The 26,033-nt window shown below is 37.8% G+C and overlaps 1 protein-coding gene across 1 annotated transcript; it reads right to left on the bottom strand.

The window, feature by feature from the left end:
* Positions 1-22,650: 22,650 nt before the first annotated feature.
* On the bottom strand, positions 22,651-25,599 carry LOC131851179 (uncharacterized). The gene has a single exon (XM_059201626.1). It carries the CDS (start codon positions 25,597-25,599, stop codon positions 22,651-22,653), a length of 2,949 nt encoding a protein of 982 aa, XP_059057609.1.
* Between the last annotated feature and the right edge of the window lie 434 nt (positions 25,600-26,033).

Here is a 26,033-nt window from a genome sequence, read left to right on the forward strand (position 1 = left end):
CGTCGCCGTTGAAGCCGACGCTGCCTTTTTATTAGCTCTGCCGGTGACAGCTAGGGATGCCATCTCACCACACTCCAGTCCTGAAATTTAGGGAGTCTCAACTTTATAATTTAATTTTAAATGTATCTTACGTATTAAAATACTTATCTACACTTATAAAACTGATTATTATCTATAAACAGCTAATTTCATCATCATCTGCTTCTTCCTTATTCCATTTATTTGTGGTCGTCGTAATATGTTTTTCTCTTCCATTCATCCCTGTTCGCAGTCATCTCGTTATTTACTCCCTTTCTTACCAGCTAAATTGTCAAGTTGAAAATTTGTAAATATCTTTATTATATTAATTACTATGACCTGCCCCGGCTTTAAACAGGTATTAAATCTACCAGATCTTGACGTCGGCGGCTTCAAACGCTGCCATTTTATTAGCTCTGCCGGTATCTCACCACTCGCCAGTCATGAAATTTAAGGAGTCCCAACTTTATAATTTCATTTTAAATGTACCTTACGAATTAAGATACTTACCTATACTTGAAAAATTGTCATGACTGATTATTATCAATAAACAGCTAAACTTATGACTGATATTTTGGAAATTGCTTTCTTATATTACTTACTATCGACCCCTCCCGACTTCGCACGGATGTATTACAAAATTTTGAATTTATCGTCTTGTTTTATATTATAACACATTTGTATTAAATTTTCCTATTAAATCACTCTATCTATTGCCGAAAACTGTATTAAAATTCTTTGCGAAATTTAAAAGATATAAGCGAATAGACAGTGGCGCCGACTTTGTTTTATATTATGTATACACTAGCTTTTGCCCGCGGCTTCGCTCGCGTTAATTTATCCCCTTAGGGGTGGAATTTATTAAAATCCTTTCTTAGGGGATGCCTACGTCATAGTAGCTTTATGCATGCAAAAGCTACTATGACGTATAGTAGTCTCAGCCCGATTGGTTTAAAATTGATAAAGTTTCATACAAACTTTCATCCCCTATTTTATCCCTTTCGGGGTAGAATTAATCAAAATCCTTTCTTAGCAGATACCTACGTTATAACATCTACCTGCATGGCAAATTTCAGCCCGATCCGTCCAGTGGTTTGGGCTGTGCGTTGACAGATCACTACGTGAGTCACCTTTGGGTTATATATATTTAGATATAAACTTTCCATAAAAAGATTTATTTTCAAACGGAGTGACAGACTGATAAAAACAACGACTTATAAATAATTACAAATATATAAATATTATAGAAACATTCGCTATGTATCTACAAACTAACACAAAAGTTAAATACCTACTTGTAAATAATAATATTTTAATTTAATTTAAAATCATGAACAGAAAAATAATATGATTAATATTTTTTTTATTTTTGTCGAGAATCTTCTTTAAATTATTCGAGTCCATAAATTTCAGTGTTTGGACGCCCTAGTCCGTCAGCTCGCGGCGCGTCTTGCTCTTTTATTTGCCGCTGTGCTTTTATTCCCTTTGTTTATTAGTGGGTGAAATATATTTTGAATAATATACCAATGGACACCAGTGAAGTATGATAAAATGAGCATGAAGTCAAGTCAGTTAGCCCATCTTGGTAAACTTGCTTATAAGTTTACATGTTAATAATGTTTTATAAAAAATATCTAACTTAAACTTCATAGCACTGACAGTGTTAACTAATTGAACAAAGATTGAGTGCGTAACGGTTTCTATGTTGATTGTCGCATGCCGAATCCTTGTTAAGGTAAATCTACTTAAAACATTACTTATTTAATAGAGCAATACACAAATTTCTTACTCATTCTTCTTGTGATGAGTCTACGTTCCGAATGAGTGGTAGAATAAAAAAAATATGACTATTCAAAAGTGCTTTTATTGAGTTTATTTGAATAAAGAATATTCCTATTTCATATAAATAAAAACTGTTATCCATTTTTGGGAAGGAACTGACTCTAGTTTAGGAATCAGGACTGCATCAAACTGTACAAATAAATAAATAAATAAATAAATAAAAACGGCAATTTACCACAATAGTTTTCAGGGGAAGCGAGTGGAGGTCATATTATTGATTCACCACTCACATTCATCACAAGAATAATGAACAAGAAAATTGTTTGCTTTTTTGAATAGATATTTTTTATGCAAATAATTACACAATAACAAGTAAGATGCATGCGATAATCAACATAGAAACCGCTATGCACTCATTATTAGTGCAATCAGATAGTATTGTCAACACTATGAATTTTAATTTTTTCTACAAAAACATTATTCTCGTTAACGAACTCTTAGATTTTATTATATGCTTTTTTACAAAGGAAATGTTTTATTATACACCAGCTACTCGCCCCGGCTTCACTCGGGTGTACATGTATTATATATATAAACCTTCCTCTAGAAACACTCTATCTATTAAAAAAACTGTTTCAAAATCTGTTGCGTAGTTTTAAAGATGTAAGCATATATAGGGACGGACAGACAGCGAGCGCGACTTTGTTTTATACTATGTATTGATATCTTCTAAATAAGATTCCCAATTTAATAAACAGCCACTATAAAGATACAAGAATAAACGTGAACAACTGTACACGGTCTATATAGTACAGCAGAAACCTGAAAGCTTTCAAGAGCATTACGGCACAAATCTTATATTCGTCAGGTTGTGAAGTTGGTGCGATCGTCGCCGCGGAATCCAAACGCCTACTCATCTTAATATCGGTACCTTACCTGCCTTTGCTAGTACCACCTCGAGATATCGCGTGGTCCAAGTCATAAGATATATGCGTTTAATTTTATCTCAGTAATTATAACATATATAGTCATTATCTGCTTCTTCTCTATTCTATTCATTTGTGGTCGGCGTAATATGTTTTTCTCTTAAATTCATTCCCTGTTGCTTGCAGTCATCTCGTTAGTTACTACCTTTCTTGCCATATCATCTTTCACACAGTTCATCATCGTATCATTTCTTTTTCGGCTTTGCTGCATTCATATGTAACATTTACTTTAAAATATCGTTTTAATTTCTACGCATTACATGCCCATACCATGACAGAAGAATACTTTCAACTTCTCCGACACTTTTTATTACATGCATATGAATATAAATACAGTACATACACCAAAATAACATTTTTTACAATTTTTATCTGTCTGTCTGTCGGTCTGTTTGTTCCGGCTAATCTCTGAAATGGCTGGACCGATTTTTACGGGACTTTTTGGCAGGTAGCTGAAGTAATAAGGAATAATCTAGGCTACTTTTATTTTGTAAAAATAAAGTTAAATTCCACGCGGATGAAGTCGCAGGAACAGCTAGTACATAATAAAATGCTACATACAAAAATATTCTAAACATACATTTTTGTATATTATAAACAAACTAGACATATAAATGATGATGATGATGATAAAGATGACTATGATCATTATTACAATTCTGTGATTTAATAATAGACGATGTAAATAATAAACATTAACAAATAGCGTGTCATTCTCGCTACAGCTTATGACTTAACACGCACGCTAAAGACGTTGAGCGAATAGCGGATATGAGCTAGAGGCGGATATTGCGCAGACACTGGCAGGTACATTCAGCAGTGTAAACTATCCACCATTTGCTTATAAATGTCGGTTGACGAATACACTTACTGTGCCTATATTGGTTTACTCGTAAACAGTATAGTCATGAAACTGTATCACCTTCACCAAAAACAGTTGAAATCTGTGAAATAACCTTGTTTAATAGCGTATAATTTAAAAAATATTCGTTTATACAATAACTGTGATAGAAAATAGAAATGATTTCTAATTAAAAAAATTAATTATTATTGAATTTCGAAGACAGTTTATGTTTATACAATAACTGTAATAAATAGAAATGCTTTCTAATTAAAAAAATTAATTATTATTGAATTTCGAACACACTTTATGTTTATACAATAACTGTAATAAATAGAAATGATTTCTAATTAAAAAAAATTATTATTATTGAATTTCGAACACAGTTTTTGTTTATACAATAACTGTAATAAATAGAAATGATTTCTAATTAAAAAAATTAATTATTATTGAATTTCGAACACAGTTTATGTTTATACAATAACTGTAATAAATAGAAATGCTTTCTAATTAAAAAAATTAATTATTATTGAATTTCGAACTGTTATACTAGCTGTTCCCGCGACTTAGTCCTCGTGGAATTTAACTTTATTTTTCTAAAATGAAAGAATTTGTCTAAAATAAAAGTAGCCTAAGGTAGCTGCCTAGCAGGTAGCTGATGTAATAAGGAGTAATCCTTATTACATCAGCTACCTGCCAAAAAAACTCCTGTCTAAATCGGTCCAGCCCTTTCAGAGATTAGCCGGAACAAACAGAAAGACAGACAGACAGACAGACAGACAAAAAATGTTATTTTGGTGTATATATATGTACCATATATGCATATAGTAAACAACGGTTATTTCAGTATTATAAACAAACACTCCAATTTTATTCATACGTATAGATTGAAAACCAGAATATTAGTACTAACTGTTTATTAAATAATTGCAACATGTGTGTACATATATATATATGCCAATTTAATTTAATATATGCTAATGTCAATAATATTTGCTAAATAAATGTATACTGTGACTGTATATATATAGCTGATCCCGCAAACGTTGTACTCATGTGTATAGACATAGTTACAACTTACCATCAGGTAGGCAGTCATTCGATTTGTTATTCCAGTTACGTAAGAAAAAGGTTAAATAAAAAAAAATCTATTGAATAAATATCTGTTATACTAAATGTAGTACAGATATCAATTCAAACAAAAGTATCCGAAATATAACCTTATCTTCACAGCAACGCTGCAAAAAATACGCAAATGGCTGCGTTCATGCCGCCTAAACCCAAACATTCAAGGCAGGGGGACATTATATTGATATATGGCGTGAGAAACACTCAGTCGCCGCCGGTTTCGAATTTATATCCTCGTAAATCAACGGTATTCATAGGTGTTTTGTACACGGACTCATATGCGAACACCTTTGGTCATTAGCCGGGTAAAGGGGGCCGAATGGGGGCGAAAAATTTGCGCGCGGGTGTTAGCACTGATTGTCGGTGTTGCCATTTTTTAATAAATAATACAATATGATGTTTTTTAAGCGTTTTATTAAAACATAAATTTTTCATTTGAATCATTTATATTTAAAGTCTTATATATATAAAGATATCGGAAAGGGGTAAGAATGTTCTTCAAAGAGTATTAACACCATCAAACGCCGTAAACTGCTTTATCTGGGTCACATAATGTGGAATGAAAAATCTTGCAATACATGGAAAAATCCAGGGTAGGCGAAAACCAGCCAGACGCTGTACTTCATGGTTAAAGAATTTTTTTTTTATACCACTTAGGTGGCAAACAAGCATACGGCCCATCTGATGGTAAACGGTTACCGTAGCCTATGGACGCCTGAAACACCAGGGGTGTCACATACGCGTTGCCGACCCTTAAGAAACCTTAATATACCCTTCTTGAAAACCCCCAATATCAGGCAATGGTTTAGGATGAGCACTAACTAGGTCCCTATTCAGGACCGCCGTGGACAAATAATGATTCAAATTCAAATTCAAAATATCTTTATTCATGTAGGTCTATTACAGACTCTTTATATATATATATCTTTTAGATATATTTTGATTGATTTGATTTAAACAGAGCCTACTATAACTGCAATGCTACCGTGCAAATAGACCTGTAGTAGTTTAGTATAATAGAAAATAGAAACCAGCAAATATTGAAAGTATGTTTTTACATTTGGGTAACAAAAATCCTCAAAGTAATCGTGTTTTTTCTTTCACTTTCACTTGACTTGTTAATGTCTGATTCAGGTATTCTGAATTTTATGTTACTTTTACAAACATAACGATACTTCTATTTATTGTAAACTAGCTGTGCCCGCGTGTTCGTTCGCATGGAATAGAGGACGAATGAGGAATATCCATTTCATCCCCTATTTTAGTTTATCCCCTTCAGGATAAAACTCGTACAAACGTTGAATGTCATATTTATAGTCTATATATAGCTTTCAAAATGATGATACTTCTATAGAACGCTTCGTCTTCCCTTTCAACCCCTTACTTTGCATTAAGAAGTAGCCTATGTTCTTTCTCAGGGTCTAGACTATCTATATACCAAATTTGATTTAAATCGGTGCAGTGGTTTTGGCGTGAAAGCAAGACAGACAGACAGAGTTACTTTTGCGTTTATAATATTAGTAAAGATTTACTATTTTCAATATTTAAAACAATATTATACTTTTATATTTCTACTAAACGGCTGAATTGAAAAGACTCTTCTCTTGTGGTTTATTGATGAATTTCAACATTTGTTAATGAAATTCGACAAATATGAAACAGAATGACAAGTATTGCTAAAAGAAACAAATATTAACAAACTTATTAAAGGATTTTCAAAGTATATTTATTTCTTAATTTATACATTGTGAGTTAAAAAGCAGACGAAGTCGCGTATAATCGATTATCATATGTTTTCTTAATATTTGTATAATAAATAAATTACTGTTTGTTTTGTGTGTGTACTTAATATCTGCTTATTTAGATATTACAATAAATATCATACTAAGAGTACTTTTGTAACTGGAATAGTAAGTAGGCCTGATGGTAAGTGGTAACCGTCGTTTATATATATGAACAGCACGGATATTTTGTACTACTCTATGCTTTGCCATTACAGATGAGTACGATGTTATGTCTACACAACTTGTAACTTCACTGCCCTATATCACCCTTCAACGAAGTACACTATTCTATGTATTGCCATTACAGAGAACTACGATGGTATGCCTTCACAACCTATAATTTCTGTGCCCTATACATACTACATGTACCCTTCAACCGAAGTACAGCTCAGAAAGCAAGCTGCTTGACGGCTGAATAAAGTGACCCACGCAGATGACTTTTTAAAAAATCTACCTCTGTTAAGTATCTTAAGAAAATAAAAAAAAATAAAAAAGAAAACCACGGCACAGGACCTCAAAACTTGTTTATGGTCCCGTAAGCACGCACTATAATAAGCGAAGGGCATCATAACTCCAGTGTTTTACTATCCACAATCGCTTGATTTAATAAAACACTCCATACCAGAAACCTATCAGAGCAGTGTTCCAACAACAAAAAAACGGGACCTTTACTTTTACAACAGCTACTAAAACTTTTTTATGGGTGGCAACACTCGTAAAAGGTATAAATAAAATATAGCGACCGGCAACACTGACGGGCGGCGGGGGTATCGCAATAATTTCCACGTTTTTGGCGATTCGAGAGCTCGCCTCTTTCCGATTATAATTTATAGCTTAGAATGAGGGCTGCCTGGTATCATGCCTATACTAGAACGTATAAAATGTCATAAATACTGTCATAAAATTGTTTGCCTCGACTTGTGTACGGTAATCAGATCACGTATCAAGCTAACCACTCTATACGCTAATAAAAACTGTGTAGAAACGGAAAGCGTTGCCGATATGTCTTATTGCGAATGGAATATTATTATATAGCGTGAAATAAACTCATATAATAAGACCCAGAGGAAATTATATACGAAACTTGTTGGATCTATCGTCCAATGAAAATAAACAAACCTACTCGTTACTATTCATCTCAATGTGATCGCTTTTCACGTATAAAGTAGACAGATATATCTTTAGTCAGCAATAACATAATATATGTACATACATATAACAAAGCTATGCTAAATACAATAATTAGATACACTCATTTCCATGAAAATAATGTAGCTGTACATTATTACTCCGTGCCTAAATTTTGAGAATATAAATCTTATTCTGTACACTGAAAGTGTTATTTTATCATTACGTTTTATTTTTATTTCTTTCTCCATCTCTCTCTTTTAGTAGGTTTAACTGCACTAGTTCGGTTCGGGTTTTATTTTATTTTTATATAGTACACTAGTTACTCGCCCCGGCTTCGCACGGGTGTACATATATTATATATATATCTATCAGTTGTATCCCATTTATTTGTGGTCGGCGTAATATGTTTTTTGGGCTGCCTTTTAAGTTGTGTCGTTTTGAAATAAGTATAGATAATCTAATAATCTATAGTTTTTCAAAATATTTCAATCTGTCACCAGTTAATATTGAAAATTGTTTTATTTTGGGGAACGTAAAAAAATCTGTTTTCGGAGATTAACAGTTAAAATACAAACATTTTAAACGTCAACAGTAAAATTTAAACTCCTCGGTTAGTTTGTTTAAAGTTGAGTTAATAAAAAAAATACTCTGATTAAACATTAATAGTAATACTTGTGATTAATGTCCTTTTTATTTCTACGCCAATGCTCAATAAATAAAAAAAATGCCTTTGGACGTGTAGTCTATGGTATTAGTTGTTAATATATTACTCTGTGCAATGTACCGAATCAGAGTTAGCATTGTAAATTGGCGGGAACCAACATTAAATACCTAACAATATATAGTGTTAATTTGTTCTTTATTTAAATATAAATACAGTACAATTTTTTTAATATTATAAACGCGAATTTTCTGAGTATGGATGTATAGATGGTTAGATGGACGTTTGTCACTCTTTTACGCAAATACTACTGAATGAATTTTCAAGAAACTTTACAATAGCGTCATTTATTTCTCATAATAACATTAAATTTTAAAAGAACCTAATTCCAAGTAATTCCAAAATTTAACCCGTTCTTTTCCGTCATCCCGTGCCGTTTCCTGTTTGTTAGTTAACTTTACAGTAACATAGCTTATACATAACACATATTGGGGATGAAACCGCGGACTAACTAGCAACTAATAAAGGAAAGTTGATGTATGTACCCCTCCGATCGATTCCCCGTCCAACTCAAACGGGGATCGAAATTACGACGGCCTCAGCCGAGATTTGAACCCCTAGCGGTGACCTCAGACTAAAGTCGTATCCGTCAGGCGGGATTTGGCCTTCAGCCGCTCCATAAGTCCTTCCGCAGGTTTGGAGTGCCATCTGCATTCGCCCCCTATCGTCCGGTGAAGCTGTAAAGGCCAGCTGCGGCCAACAGCATTAGAGTAATATAAATAATAAAATGAAATATTTTGGATTAGGTATATATTTTATATAGGTACGTAAACTGTCATCGTTACACTACAATAAAATCAATGACAATTATTGTTACGAGTATATACGACCTCCTCATCGTTTAAGTTTTATTACGAGTAATAGTTTAGTTGTCAAATATACATTGACATCAGTGTAAATATATTATACAATAAAATCATATATAATGACAAATATATTTCCAGAACAAAAATTCGTAATATGAATTAAAAAGTTATGTCATAGACAATTAATAAAAATTAATAACATTACTAAAAATATATAAAAATATATCTATATACATCTTGTATCTTACCCGCATCTACGTCATTGTAATATCTTCATATCTTTTAATTAAGATCCTCGACTGCCTCAGAGTCTACATCGCCTTACTTCCGATGGTCGCGGGTTCGATTCCTCACACGGCACAAACATTTGTATTCATGAGTATGAATTGTTTGTATCGATCTGGCTGTTTTCTATGTATAATGTGTATGTATTTACGTAAAAAATCTATGTATTTGTATCGGTTATCTAATACCCATAACACAAACTTAAGCTATTTTAACGTGTGACTAGATGACGCTGTGTGAATTGTCCAAAATAAAAAAGTATATACGGTACTTATATAAAGAAGAAGTGATAAAGCTGTGTTGGTATACCTAGGTACCTTACAACGATATCGTGTTTTATAGCTCCAATAATATTTATTTATATATAGACTATCATCACAGGCATATGCCCAAAACAACAGTGCATCCAATATTACCATAAGTTTATAACCATAGCATATATAACAATATTGTTGAACATTTATATTTTGGGTGCTGGATAAAATATCTCAACAAAACACAACAGTCTGTCGTCCCCTAACAGCTTACCCTGATGCTATCACGCTGGGTATATACTTTCCGTTTCCGGTATTCGGGTTCTATCCTGTAGGTAGGGATGTTTTTATTACGTGAAATATACATTTAAATATGCAATATATTTGTTTTCGCAAACACTTCTAAAGTAGTAATTCACCTTGGATTGTCGTAGGTGTAGGAAATACTTGAAATTATAGTGAAAACTGTATTAAAATCCATTGTGTGGCGTACAGCAAGTGGAGATATAGACGTATACTTTTTTTTCAGGCTACCCTAATGTTGTTGGCCGCAGCTGGTCTTTACAGCTTCACCGGACGATAGGGGGCGAGTGCAGATGGCACTCCAAACCCGCGGAAGGACTTATGGAGCGGCTACGATACGACTTTAGTCTGAGGGCACCACTAGGGGTTCGAACCTCGGCTCAGGCCGTCGTAATTTCGATCCCCGTTTGAATTGGACGGGGGATCGATCGGAGGGGACCTTTAGATGTATATTTTTACTAATGTATGTAAATTTTGCTTTGACATTACTAAACTATCTACAATCGTGTTAATAACACGTTTTAATTCGACTATAGTATGTATGTTATCTGTCTGTATATCTTTGTTTTAGCACGAAATATAAAAAAATTGTATTAAGCTGCGTTTTCTCGAACCCACTCAATCCAATAAGAGGTTATATACGAAAAATGTAAAACTTCCCAAGTGAAGAGCTTACCTTTAGCCTTTAGCCAAAAATCGACTCTTTCCATCTACGATGTTGAAAAAGGGCCGAAACTACTTAGAGCTTTTAGCGAGCCGCCCTTTGATTATTATGGCACTCGTTCAGGTTATTTATTCTGACGTTTTTTTAAAACAGTTTTTTTTGTTACAACGAAAACTGTCGATTGGTTATGAATAACGTTATGTTTAGAAGATGTGAAACATCATTAAAATTTTGTAAGTATTCTATCAGTTGTATAATACCTATAACATAAGATCTACTTAGCTTATTTCTAGATGGCGCTGTGTGAATTATACAGGCGCTATTAAGTTTCCCAAAGTGGTCTATATCGACCCCCAGGGGTCTATGACAAACTGCAAGGGATCTGCAACAGCGGTCATCTTATTCTTTTTACTCTATGTTTTTAACACTAAACTTTAGTACAGTTAGAAATTTACAAAAAATCTATACCAGGTAAGAATGGGTCTATCCAAAACCGAAAAACATAGCAAGGGGTCTACGACACAAAAAAGTTTGGGAACCTCTGCTATACATATAGTAAGTAAGTATGAACCAACCCACAGCTTAACGGTTTAGTAAACAGAATGTGAAGCCAGACGGAGACAGGTTGAAATAAAAAAAGCAACGTTAACGAGCGTGTAAGTGAGTAGCGCCGGGCTCCTAGTGTAGACTCAAAGCACTTCCGTAGCTCGGCAAGGACCGACGGAGAGACTGCTCGATGTTAAGGCCATGTTTACACTGCACGGCACAATGTGAGTTTTAATCGTATGTTTAATTGTATGTATAAATAAATATTTATTATCCACAACCCACCTATATATTGATCTGTGTTGTAAGTATTTTGCATATGACATTGTTGTTTTGTACTTGCATTTTTTTCAGTATTTTATATATTTATATGTTTACATTTATATATCTATTTAGGGTTCACATCGATATTGTCGAAAAATCTGATATTTAAAAATATTGTGGTAACAAAATTAAACACCGGCACTTAAGTATATAAAGTTATTATATTTTTCTCACTAATAGGGTTTACAAACACAGCACGGTATAGATATATAAAGAAACAGAGAGAGAGAGAGAGAGATACGTAACAATTAGGAAGAATGTAGATAGAAAATATACAATAGATTGGTAAGCGATGGAGTAAAAATTTGAGCGTGCATTCGCCGTGAGTGCATACTAGAGACTGATTTACCTAGGCACACGGCGGTCCGACGCTTGCGCATCGAGACAATAGCAAGCCGTCACGGACTACTGGTTATGTTGCAGTCAATACACCGTTCCACGCGAAACGTGTTATGGCGCGCGGGTTTGCGTTCACAATTACATAACTGAATATTTTTCCATATAAAATTTTCTTTTTGGCGAATATAATATAACAAAGAGGTTATAATAAAATATACAATATAATATAGGTGTGTTTCCCACACCACTCCCTCGGCGAGACCGATGCTTAGCACGGTCGAAAGTAGTCAGGAAAACGTACTGTACGCCCTGAGCGTGTCTTCCTGGTTGGCTCTGTATTCTGCATAGTAGGTGTATCAGTAATTATAGGTGGATTATCTGTTAACCAGTTCTGGTCATTATCATAAGCCATGTATGCTGGTTTCAGGCGATCAATGGAGACAGTTGTCTGGCGGTTTTGCAGCTGTACTTTAAAAGTTTTACTCCCTCTTTCCAGCACTTTGTAGGGACCAGTGTATGGAGCTTCGAGTGGACGGCGCACCGCGTCATGGCGAAGGAAGACATACTCAGCCGTGGATAACTCTTTGGGTAAGTAGAACGTTCCTTTTGTATGTCTACTTGCAGGTGTAGGAGCTAACTTCGCCATATGTAGTCGAAGACGGGACGTGAAGCTGCTGAGGTCGACATCGGCCTTAGGGGATGGTACCAGAAACTCTCCCGGGAGGCGTAATGGCTCACCGTAGACTAACTCTGCTGCTGAAGCATTGACGTCATCCTTCCACGCACTGCGAATGCCTAGTAGAACTAGTGGAAGTACCTCTGTCCAGCTGATGTTTGAATGGCACATAATGGCTGCCTTCAACTGACGGTGTAAACGTTCAACCATACCGTTGGACGCAGGATGATACGCAGTCGTAGGGTGGTGTTTAGTGCCAAGGATGGATGTGAGCGTGCGGAAGAGCTCACACTCGAACTGTCTGCCTCTGTCTGTGGTAATTTTATGCGGGCAACCGAAACGGGATACCCAACCAGCGATGAAGGCTTGACCGCAGGTCTCCGCAGTGATGTCTGGAAGCGGCATTGCCTCAGGCCAACGAGTGAAACGATCGATGACCGTAAGGCAGTATCTGTAACCAGAAGAAATGGGTAAAGGCCCTACGATGTCCATGTGGACGTGAGAAAAGCGTTGGGAGGGAGAAGGAAAGGATGAGGTGGGAGAACGGGTATGACGACCAATTTTTGATCGTTGGCAATCAGCGCATTCTCTAGCCCACTTGAGGCATTCCCTTCTCATACCAGGCCATACAAATCTCTGTGAAATTAACTTGACAGTGGCTTTGGTACCCGGATGACTCAATCCATGCAATGCATTAAAAATATTTCTTCTGTAAGCTACTGGTACATATGGGCGAAGTCGATCAGTAGATACATCACAGAAGATTTCAATGTTTGAGTCTGGTATTGTAATTTTCTTTATGACTAATGCTGTATCTTTCTGGAGTAATTCTTGGAGTTCATTATCATGTTCTTGATCAGAAGCCAAAACCTTATAATCAATTGATGAGGTTACAGCTTCGATGCGCGACAAAGCATCCGCTACCACATTTTCCTTTCCAGAGACGTACTTAATATCTGTGGTAAACTGGGATATGTAATCCAGGTAGCGGAATTGTCTTGGTGAACATTTTTCCCGGTTGTTAACAAAAACATATGTCAGCGGTTTATGATCGGTGAATACTGTGAAGACGGTCTAGCTTCTACCATATGCCTGAAATAACGTATTGAGTCGTATATTGCCAATAATTCACGATCGTATGGGCTGTATTTAGTTTGAGCAGATGTAAGTCGTCGTGAAAAAAATGCTAGCGGTTTCCAGTTGCTGTTTACCCGCTGTTGAAGTACGGCTCCTATTGATGTATCGGATGCATCTGTATGGATCGCCAGTTCTGCATTTGCTTCTGGGTGGGCTAACATTGCTACTTTAGAGAGACTTGATTTGCAGTTGTTGAAAGCTGTCAGCATTTCAGGAGTCATGTTTACTGTTTGTGACTTCTTTGTTTTTGGCCCTGACAGGACTATATTGAGTGGAGATTGAATCTCAGCTGCTCCAGGAATAAAACGACGATAAAAATTGTACATACCTAAGAATCGGCGTAAGTCTTTTACTGTTGCAGGTATTGGATAATTTTGTATCGCCTGTACTTTTTCAGGTAATGGACGAATACCCTCCGCTGATACCTCGTGACCTAGAAATGTTAGTTCTGCCTGTCCGAATACGCATTTCGCTACGTTTATCAGTATTCCGTGCTCTGATAATCTCTGAAAAAGCTGGCGAAGATGCTGAATATGCTCAGTTTCTGTTTCAGAAAATATTAAAATGTCATCTATGAAGCCGTAACAAAATGAAAGCTCTCTGAGCATTTCATCAACAAATCTTTGGAATGTTTGAGCTGCATTACGCAACCCAAACGTCATAAATTGAAATTCAAACAATCCGAAAGGTGTAGCTATTGCTGTTTTGGGTATGTCTGCTGAATGAATAGGTATTTGATTAAATGCTTTCACTAAGTCAATTTTTGAAAATACTTTACTTCCTGCAAGCTGGTATGTAAAATCTTGGATGTGTTTAATTGGGTATTTGTCGGGTACAGTACGGGAATTCAAGGCTCTGTAGTCGCCACATGGTCTCCAACCAGCATCCTTTTTAGGAGCTAGATGTAATGGTGATGACCATGGGCTTTCAGATCTGCGAGCGGTGCCAACACGCAGCATATCTTCGAACTCAGTTTGTGCTATTTTTAAGCGGTCTGGTGGAAGACGGCGGGGGCGGCACGTGACTGGTGGCCCTGGTGTCGTTTTTATATAGTGCACTGTACCATGTTTCGGTTCTCTGTATGTACCTGCAGGGCGAGTGATGTCCGGGTATTCGCGTAATAATTGATGATATGGGGTATCTCCAGAGATAATTTTGACTGAAGATATAGATTCCATACCTTTTGTTGCAGGTGCAACAACAGAAAGTGAGGTGAGGTTGTCTACCAAGCGGCGTTGCCTACAGTCTACAAGTAGGTTGTAATGGATGAGAAAATCTATACCTATGATTGGTTTGCTCACCTCTGCAACGACGAATTTCCAGTGAAAGTCGCGTCGTAAACCCAGATTCAGCCGTAATTGCAGGAAACCGTATGTTGGAATAGTAGTACCATTTGCTGCAAATAGTTGGTAATTCGATTTTGCTCGCCTTTCCCTAAGAGAAGTTCGTGGATATACACATACATCAGAACCTGTATCAATAAGAAAATTCATTTTTGTATTTTTATCAACGACGAAAAGGCGGCCTTGTGTATTTTGGCAGACGTTCGCCGCTACTTCCGGCTGCCTTCCCCATTTCCCGGTCTCTGTGTGTTATAGCTGCAAGGGGAAGTACACTTGTTAGCTTTAGGTCCAAATTTGTAATGGTACCAACATATAGACGGATCACGTGATTTAGATCGGACACGCTGTCTACTCCCGCTTCTATTACGGTTTGATGGCCGTGATTTAACAAAGTTTAACTCAGTATGAAGTGACGCTACCTGATTAGTAAGTTCACTAATTTTTTTAGACATTTCTTCAATTGCCGAGTTATTGGATATGCCTGCTACATGAGCCGATGGTGGTGCTATTTCGTAGACCCTATCGGCCAAGTCTGCGATTGCCTCTAAAGAACCTATTTCAGCCGCTATGACTGTTTGTATGTTCTGAGGGAGACGCCCTGCCCATAGCGTTCTTAAAAATTCGTCAGTAACCGTTTGACCAGCAAGAGATCGGAGATGTCTTAAAAACTGTGATGGTTTTCTATCTCCTAACTCTTCGTGATCGAGTAATTGCTTCATTTTCTTTTGTTGTGAAGCGGACAGACGTTTTATTAATTCCGTTTTAAGTGTTGTATATGGATTATTATTAGGTGGATTACTTATTAAGTCCTTTACCTCGATTGCGTACTGGTAGTCCAACGATGTAGTTATGTAATAAAATTTTGTAGTTTCCGATGTAATCCCTGACAATACAAATTGACCTTCAACTTGCGCAAACCACAAGGCAGGTTCCTGTGGCCAAAATGTAGGTATACGTACTGCTACTCGGTTCACTTCCAAATTCTTCGATGCATCCTCTGTAGCCATCTTCTATTATTATTATGTATCCAGCGGGTGTTCTAATGGATTTTGTTACCTTTTTTTTTTTTAGATCACGTCGGGGTCACCAATGTGGTAACAAAATTAAACACCGGCACTTAAGTATATAAAGTTATTATATTTTTCTCACTAATAGGGTTTACAAACACAGCACGGTATAGATATATAAAGAAACAGAGAGAGAGAGAGAGAGATACGTAACAATTAGGAAGAATGTAGATAGAAAATATACAATAGATTGGTAAGCGATGGAGTAAAAATTTGAGCGTGCATTCGCCGTGAGTGCATACTAGAGACTGATTTACCTAGGCACACGGCGGTCCGACGCTTGCGCATCGAGACAATAGCAAGCCGTCACGGACTACTGGTTATGTTGCAGTCAATACACCGTTCCACGCGAAACGTGTTATGGCGCGCGGGTTTGCGTTCACAATTACATAACTGAATATTTTTCCATATAAAATTTTCTTTTTGGCGAATATAATATAACAAAGAGGTTATAATAAAATATACAATATAATATAGGTGTGTTTCCCACAATATTAAATGAAGGTAGTTAGTTCATTATTACTCAGTATGGTTAAACTATAATAGTTGCGTATAACCCCCACTCATATCTTCTCTGTATAAAAGGGAGGGTTTTTGTAAGCCACGGCATTCGGTCTTTGAGCACAGGATGTGCTGGTTATATTTTAAATACTAAAGTGAATTGTGTTAGAGACATAGTTAAATTAATGTTATATAGGACTAGTTGTTATTTTATTATAATACATACTTTTACTAGAACATATAGTTGATATATCTTACACTATATATTATATTTTATATAGTATAATGTGTGTTATTTTTAATTATTTACTTGTATTATTTTTACCTTTATATATATTCTTCCATGCTAATCAAGCGCCACCTACCACTTTTGTTGTTTTTCTCTACCTAAAATTGTTTCCCTTGCTCTGGAAGAGATTGCCTCTTACTATAAGAAAGCCTTTTGTACATATATATATCTTTCCTGTATAATTCTTGTGTGAAATACTTGGTGCAATATAGAGTTTATAAATAAATATTTATTTCTATGCATGACACATCGTTGTATTGCTCTGTGTATTACGGCTGATAACGACAGAATATCTTTTTATCGTAAAATAACTAACTAACCAATCCTTTGCAGTATATTTGACACAACTATAGTATTAAACTAACATTTATAAATCAAAAATTGTATATAAAATAAATAGGTCTGTCGGTCGGTCTCTTGATCTCTAAATATTGCTATAAACTGCATTAAAATCCATTACGTAGTTTAAAAGATCTAACGAACAGACAACGGAAGCAACTTCTTTTTATACTATGTTATGTAATATATTAAAATTCAGAGCTAAATATAGACAGATAATACAAAACTTTGTATTGCACGGAGGTCGAACCTGCAACCATAGAAGGTGAGACAAGGTGAATATTAATGTTGCAGTGTTGCGTGGATGAGTTGATGTAGGTTTTAATCCTTTATATCAAAGGAAAGTCACGGCACTAGTATCTTATTAATATTATAAACGCTAAAGTTTGTAAGTATGGATGGATGTTTGTTACTCATTCACGGAAAAACTACTGAACGGATTTTGATGAAACTGTACAGTAATATAGATTATACATCAGACTACTCGTAACATATAGACTATAAATTTCTGGCGGATGAAACCGCGGGCACAGCTAGTATGTAAATAAATGATTATATTTATGTTTTAATGCTTTTACGCAATTGGCAATGGTGACGATGTCAAGTGATTGTCGGTAAATGGTAAACGTCACCTACATACATATATCACGTTATCATGTGACAATCGTGTTATCACTCCAGAGAACTAATATGTCATGCCTCTTAACTTGTAATTTCTCTGCCTATTCTACACCCTACAACAGAAACAGCTTACAAAGCTAAGCTAAGCTAAAATTTGTGAGACTGAGGTACCCAAATAGACGTCTTTTTATAGTCTTGTTTATTTATTTCAAACAAAACTTCAAATCAGGAAAAATATAAAATTAAAACATTGCTTAAATATAATGAGATCTTGTGTGCAAACTCCTTAAATCCCTTACAGTTCGGTTGGATGCACGTCGATGGTCCCAGGTTCAGAGCTCAATGATAATCTGGTCTAACATGCCGGCCTCATCGTGCAGGGCTATCTACCGCATATTTATGTATAGAAGTTAGTTAACTTTATAAGTAAATATATATACTTTTATGTATCTTGTTTAACAAAATCAGTATATTTATACTGCTTAAGTTTCAAGTCCCATTTTTTCTCGTTAGTCTATACATAAAACATAATCTGGACTTATTTATGTGTAATCTTAACACATATACAGACAAATATTCGATTTTCCCCTCGTTACAAATTTGCAATTTTATTATAAGTAAAGAAATGAAAAGAATAAATAAGAATAAAGAATAGCCAAGCCATTTGGGCCAACTTAACTTAAAATAAAAAGATAGAATAGTTATTATTAACCTATATCATAACATAATATTACTCTGCAATATATGTATATATTATAGTCTATGACATGTCTATGTTCTATGTTTTCTATATGTGTCTCTTGATGGTAAAAAAAAATCACAAATTTTAGAATTATAGCTAGTTTAGTCTAAGTCTAGTCAGCTAGTCCTGATAGCTACCTGGCAGCCATCCCGCGCAACTCGCGCGATGTTGGCTTACTTGAAATTTATCATTATATATTTCGCCCAATTTACATATTTTTAAATTATAACATAGGTGTTATTGTGATGTATAAGCTATATTCCTGTAAAATGTCATCCAACTCCGTGAAAGATAACAAACATTCGTCCATACTCACAAACTTTCACGTTTATAAAATTAGTCAAATAAGACTGTTCCATTTTGATGACGTTAAAACTAAATTATAACTATACACATAGAGCTCATATACACTCGTAACAGTATACTTCTACTATCCGCAGAAAGATTTCAGTTTTAAATAATAGGGTACAAGCACCAACCCTACCAATGCCAGAACTTTAAAAAAAGCCGGGTGACTCAACAAGTTTTCACACAGCAGACGACAGCGACTCCACATCTCTTTGAGAAGTCAGAACAACTACCTATGTTTCTATGGAGGAAAGGACCTTCGAAATTATCAACAAATATTTTGTACTAGCTGTGCTGTGCGACTTCGTTCGCGTGTTACAGTGATCTTGATCAAATAAAGAAAAAATATTCAATAATCTAACCTAAAAAATAGCGGGAAATTTTCATCGTAATAGCTTCAAAAATGGCGTATTTCTGTGCAGACTTCGTCGTCTATTTTATTTTATACTTTGAATGTCATATTTGATTACATTGAATCAACAGCCTAAAAAATAATTTTCATGCTTGTAGCTTAAAAATGACAATTCTTCCATACAATCTTTCATCTTCCCTTTGAACCTCTTACAACCGATTTTTCGCATTAAAAAGTAGCCTATGTCCTTTCTCAGGATCGAGACTATTTGTGTATCAAATTTCATGTTAATCGGTTCAGTAGTTTCGGCGTGAAAGCGAGATAGATAGACAGATAACTTTCATAAATTCATCATTGTGGGAAAGATAAAAGGAAAGAGGGGAGAAGAAGACCAAGGCACAGCTATATCAAGCAAATGAAAGACTTGTAGTCGTGTTGTATCAAGTGTCCTAACATTTTTCCTCGTCTCTAGTATTCAATATCTACCATTTTTTCTTTTAGCCTGTGCAATACTTCTTCATTTCTAAAAAATAAAAAATCACACAACTTTATACTATGTTGATTTACTCATCTATACATATAAATAAAATTAGAGTGTCTATTTGTAATATTGAAACAACCGTTTTTTACTACATGCATATAAATACATACACCAAAATAACATTTTTTACAATTTTGGCTATCTGTCTGTCAGTCTGTTTGTTCCGGCTAATCTCTGAAAGGGCTGGACCGATTTTGACAGGACTTTTTTGGCAGGTAACTGATGTAATAAGGAGTAACTTAGGCTCCTTCTATTTTAGAAAAATAAAGTTAAATTCCACGCGAACGAAGTCGCGGGTGTAGCTAGTTTATAATATAGATGTGTCTGATACAACCTCCAGAGACCCGATTTTATGTAATCCGGTGTGGTCATTAAAACGGCCATATGTAGGTACACTTAATTACATACTAAACATTGTACACAACCGTATTTCTTCTCTTACGAGTAATAAACATAGTCCACTACACTAACTTACACTATCTGCTTTAAAAACACACGTATAGTACTTAGACATAAGGTTCATAATAGCGTTTCAAGGTTTACAAGTAAATTTGTCGTCTTTGGAGTGTACAAATTTATTTTTGCACTCATACTGGTGTTTTACAAAGGATTTTCGACTTTATTTCTGTGGATTCACGGCTTAGATTAGTTTTACAAATTAAGTGTGTAGGAAGGCAGCTAGAACTATAAAAGGTTTATGCATTTCAGTCCTGCAGACGTAAAGATGGCAGGCCTCCTTTACCGGACAATTAATTTGTCAAATGAATTATAAAGAAGGACACTAGTAATTCCACTGATTAAGGCTTTGTACTCATTAATTAAGGCACATTGTTTAGAGCTATCGCAGACAGTATACCGATGTATTATGTAACAATTTGAAATCTACAGATTCCAAAAAGAAAATCATATCTAAATATACATATATAACTCAAATGTGACTGACGTAGTGATCTATCAACGCACAGCCCAAACCACTGGACGGATCGGACTGAAATTTGGCATGCAGGTAGATCTTATGACGTAGGTATTAATCCGTTAAGTAAGGATTTTAATTAATTTTACCCCCAAGGGATAAGATAGGGGATGAAAGTTTGTATGAAACTTTGTCAATTTTAAACCGATCGGGCTGAGACTTTGCATGCATAAAGCTACTATAACGTAGGCATCCCCTAAGAAAGGATTTTGATAAATTCCACCCCTAAGGGGATAAATTAACGCGAGCGAAGTCGCGAATAAAAGCTAGCTCTATAATAATTATCTATGACAAAAATAAATTTTATTTCTATTTCGAACTCTGAATATCTGTCAGAGTTTAAATTAAATTTTTAAATTTCGAACACTAAACGAATGTAACATAAATGAAACAGATTAGTGTAATATTCCATTAATTATGGAAAATTTGGAACTATAATTCAATATTTGAAAAAGAAAACATGAATTGAACGAATGAAAGTGTTTTTTTATTTAAAAAAAAAATGAGATTAAATCAACCGAAGAACAGGCTGTGTAGATTAAAACGCAGAGTTAATTGCTCTGTGTAATTTATATAAATAATTAATAACCTCTTACTATACAATACTTCTTATATGTATATACAGATTTTAAAAAAGTTCACCTACAGATACTTCAACAGCGAATAATATAGACCATATTTCACTTTGGCAACACTGCGTAACACGACTACTTGAAAATAAATAGCAGTTAGTTGTATTATTATATTTCAAGTTTACAAATGTAACGTGGATTATAAAATTATAATCCAATTGTACCTTTTATTAATACCAAATAAAATATATACAATTTCCTTGAATTATAAAATGAAACAACTAAAAATATACGTCCGTGTCATTAGAAGATAATAAGATTCGGGCAGGAAATATTCGCGCGGAGTCTGCAAACAAACAGAGCCCGGTATCTCGTGCAGTGTTTTTCATAAGCCGTGATACCTGCTCCTTGGGATAAAGTACAGATTAACATAAGAATTACAGCTGTTTAATTTTTGTTAACACCGTCGAATTTATTTTTTGTTTTCCTCCTTGCTAATCCACTCAGATTTTCATTGTAAGTGAATTCATTTCCATGTATACTTACCAAATCAAATTTGTTAGAGCTACAATGAGAATCTCTGGAAGTTTTAAATATTCGTTTACCTATATTTAGAATACAGTTTTTAGTATGTTCTTTGTATAAATTTGTTTTATATATTACATCTGTCACTGCACTCTGACGTTCTAAACGTATAAAAACATCTCGATTTCTTTCTGTTTCAATAAGAATGTTTTACAAACTTCATAGGTAATACAGCCTTCATTAGAGGTGGTCGCAGGTTCGATTCCTCGCATGGTAGGTACAAATATTTGTAGTTATGAGTATGATTATTTATATCTGTACGGGTATCTATTCCCCGTACTTGTTTGTAAGGTTGCGGGTGCAGGTGGAAACAAGAAAGACAAGTGTAAGTATCCTCTCGAGCAGAGTTCGGTGGTCTGTACTAGCGATGGAAGCGGAATGAATTGTGCCGCGTTCGGCACCTATATTTATACTCCGCCCGCTCGCACCGTGTCACGTACTAGGTAACGATTGTGTTACGCACATAGGTGCGAGCGGGACGGAGAGCGCGAAAGACCACCTCTACTCGCTCCTTTATTTATTAATTTAAACTTTACATACAATACTATTTAATTCTACCTATTAGGGAATTGAAACTACTACAATTATAAATTTTATTAAGCTAACAATAATCAAATATGTACAATAGTCGCGAACATATCTCCCGCCGCAGCTAAGCTGTATTTAATTCGAGTTCGCGTTGCTCGATTGGCAGGATTACTAATTTCTTCGTAGGTCGCCGAAGTATCCCCTTGTTAGTGCGCACGTCGACCGCCCGTATTTCACCATCCGGTCCCGGATACGTAGCCACCACCACGCCGCGCGGCCAGGAGTTCCGAGGCAAGTTGCCGTCTGCCACCAGCACCAAGTCTTCTAACTTGATGACTCCGTGTGTAGCTCGGGGCTCCCGCCGGTGTTGTAGCTGGGGTAAATATTCGGTTACCCAGCGCCTCCAGAAGCAGTCAGCGAGCCACTGACTGGCGCGCCACTCCTTCCTGCCCGCCGTATCGCCCTCAGCGAAAGCTCCCGGCAGTGGTACGCGGGACGGACCTCCCAATAGGAAGTGGTTGGGGGTGAGTGCGTCCTCGTCGTCTGCTGATGTCGACACGTGGGTGAGAGGTCGACTGTTGAGCGTGTGTTCTACTTCCACCAGCAGGGTGAGAAGGACTTCTTCTTTCGGGGCTCGTTCATGCAGCGTTGCGGCCAGCGCGGTTTTCACGCTGCGCACTAGTCGTTCCCAGGCGCCGCCCATGAAGGGAGCGCTCGGTGGTATGTAGCGCCAGCGTATAAAGCGCACCGACGACTCTTCTTCCATGGCTTCAGCGGCTGCTTTCTTCATCTCGAGGTCGGCACCCTTGAGGTTGGTGCCTTGGTCCGACCACAGCTCCGTGGGGCACCCGCGGCGGCTTATAAAGCGCCGCAGAGCCATTACTGCGGAGTCGGTGCTGAGGCTGCCGGCGATCTCCAGGTGCACAGCCCTCGTGGTGAGACATGTGAACAGCACGCCGTACCGCTTCTGATGCGTGCGACCCACCGTCACTGTCATCGGCCCGAAGTAGTCTAGGCCGGTGAAGGTGAACGGCCGCTGATGATGTGCCAGCCTGCTGCGTGGGTGGTTGCCCGTTGATGGTTGTGCTGGTGCTGCTTTCCTGATGCGGCACGTTTGGCATCTCTTCAATTCACTACGAACGGCATGTCGTAGGCGCAACACCCACATGTGTTGACGCACCTCGTTCGCAGTGGTTTCGAAGCCCCCGTGATGAAGTTTTCTGTGCACCCATGCTATGTACAGGCGTACCCATACATGTTGACCGTCGACTATGGGTGGTTCCCGTTGCTCTGCGGACAGATCGGCGGCAGCCGACACCCTTGAGCGGAGTCGCAGCACATTGTCTTTGTCGATGAAAATGGACAACTGTATAAGTCGACTACTCGACGGCAGTTGTTTATTGCGTCGCAACGCCGCTATATCGATGCTGAATGCCTCTTCTTGTATTGAGCGGATCCATAGCCGACGGGCGCGTTCTAAGTAGTGTGTATCTATGGGTATATAACACACAGGCGCACGTACGTTTTTTCTTTTCGACGGTCCTGGTTTTCTTATCTTGTTGCTTCGCCACGTGGGATCGTCTTCATGTTTTTTGTTTCTCTTGTGGGTAGCGACGGCGCAGTGTTGCTTGAGTGGTCGTAACTTATCTATAAATTGCAATACGCGGGCCGTACTGCGGACGATCTTCATCCAGTCGGAGAATCGCGCGGGATCGGGCAACGCTCGAGATAATCGTGTTGCATCTTGTATTGTGTGGGCGCGCTCTTCGCTTGTATTTTCCGTCTGGTGGGAATCGTCTTCATGAGGCCACTCTTCTTCTGGTCGATATAGAAACTGCGGCCCCCGGAACCATCTGTGTGTTGAAGTGAAGTGGTGTGGCACGTCGCGTGTGGCATCATCCGCGACGTTGTCGGCCGTCGGCACCCATCTCCACTCGTTCGTTTTCGTATCTTCCATAATTTCAGCGACTCGGTGAGCGACGAAGGGCTTGAATGCACGCGGCCCGGTGCGTAACCAAGACAGTACGGTACGCGAATCCGACCAGTAGACACGACGGGCAGGTTTCAAATCGTGTTCTTCGACAGCCGTGCGTGACAGGCGGCTCCCTAGTACGGCCGCTTGCAGCTCCAGGCGTGGTATAGTGGTGACCTTGTTCAAAGGGGCCACTCTTCCCTTGGCTGCGATGAGTGACACACGCACCTCGCCGGTCACGCATACGGCCCGCCAGTATACGACACAGGCGTATGCATCTGAGCTCGCGTCGACGAATGTGTGAAGCTCCGTCGTATGTGCCGTCGCCACACCGGGGTAACACCGTGGTATTACCAAGTGGGGTAACTGCTGTGCGTGCGATATCCAGCTCCGCCACGCTGCTGCTTCCCGTTCTTGCAGTTCGGTGTCCCAGCCGATACCCGTGCGCCATGTTTCTTGTAATATCTTCTTGGCTTGTATTGTGACGGGTGTGGCCAGGCCCAATGGGTCGAACAGCGACATAACGGCGCGGAGGGCTTCTCTCTTCGTTGGGGTGCGTTCGCCTCGTATGATGTGTAACGGAAGTTTGTTCCCGTTGAAGTTGAACCCGAGACTGTCTTCCTCAGGCCGCCACACCATTCCCAGTATCTTCTCAGCGTCGAGTTGCACCATGTTCTCTTCATTTCTATGTGAGAACTCTTCTCGTACATGGCGCGAGTTCGATGCCCAGCGCTGAAGATAGTAGTTCGCCCGGCTGTGGATGTAGGCGACCTCGCTTGAGACTCGTACGGCTTGCTCTTCAGTGTCGAAGTTAGCGAGGTAGTCGTCAACATAGTGATTGACAACCACCGCTGCAGCCGCCTCCGGGAACTCTTCTTTATGTAGTTCGGCGTTCTTGTTCTTCACGTATATCGCCGTGCATGGCGACGAAGTGGCCCCGAAGATGACGCTCTTCATCCTATATTCGACAGCTGGACCCTGGCGTCGATCTCCTCTCCATAGAAACCGTTGCATGTCTCGGTCTTCTTCTCGTATTGTGACACGCATGAACATATCCTTGATGTCCGCTGTGACCGCCACACGGCGCTGTCGGAACCTCATGAGGACCCCAGGTAGTGATTGGAGTAGGTCGGGTCCCGACAGCAGCATGTCGTTGAGACTAATGCCCCTTGTCTTGGCGGCGGCGTCGTGCACGATGCGCAGCTTGTCCGGTTCTGTGGGTTGATGACAGCGAAGTGTGGCAGGTACCATACTCGTTCAGTCTTCACCGGTGGGGCGATTTCTGCATATCCCCTTTCTAACAGCGTGGTAATTTGCTGTTTATATCTGTTCTTCATGTCTTCATTCTTGTCGAGTTTTTTCTCAATTAACTCGAGGCGTCGCATTGCTGAGTCGTAGTTAGCCGGCGGCGTTGCGTTGTCGCGTTTCCATAGCAACGCGGTCTCGTAGCCTCCCGCCGGTAACGGGCGAGTTTTTTCCTGCAATATTTTCAGCGCGCGTTGTTCCTCTTCATTGTATGAGCGCTTCGGTGTGAC

The sequence above is a fragment of the Achroia grisella genome, unplaced genomic scaffold (genome assembly GCF_030625045.1).
Source record: "Achroia grisella isolate CSIRO2021 unplaced genomic scaffold, CSIRO_AGI_Agris_v1 utg781, whole genome shotgun sequence".
In the NCBI taxonomy this organism is placed as follows: Eukaryota; Metazoa; Arthropoda; class Insecta; order Lepidoptera; family Pyralidae; genus Achroia; species Achroia grisella.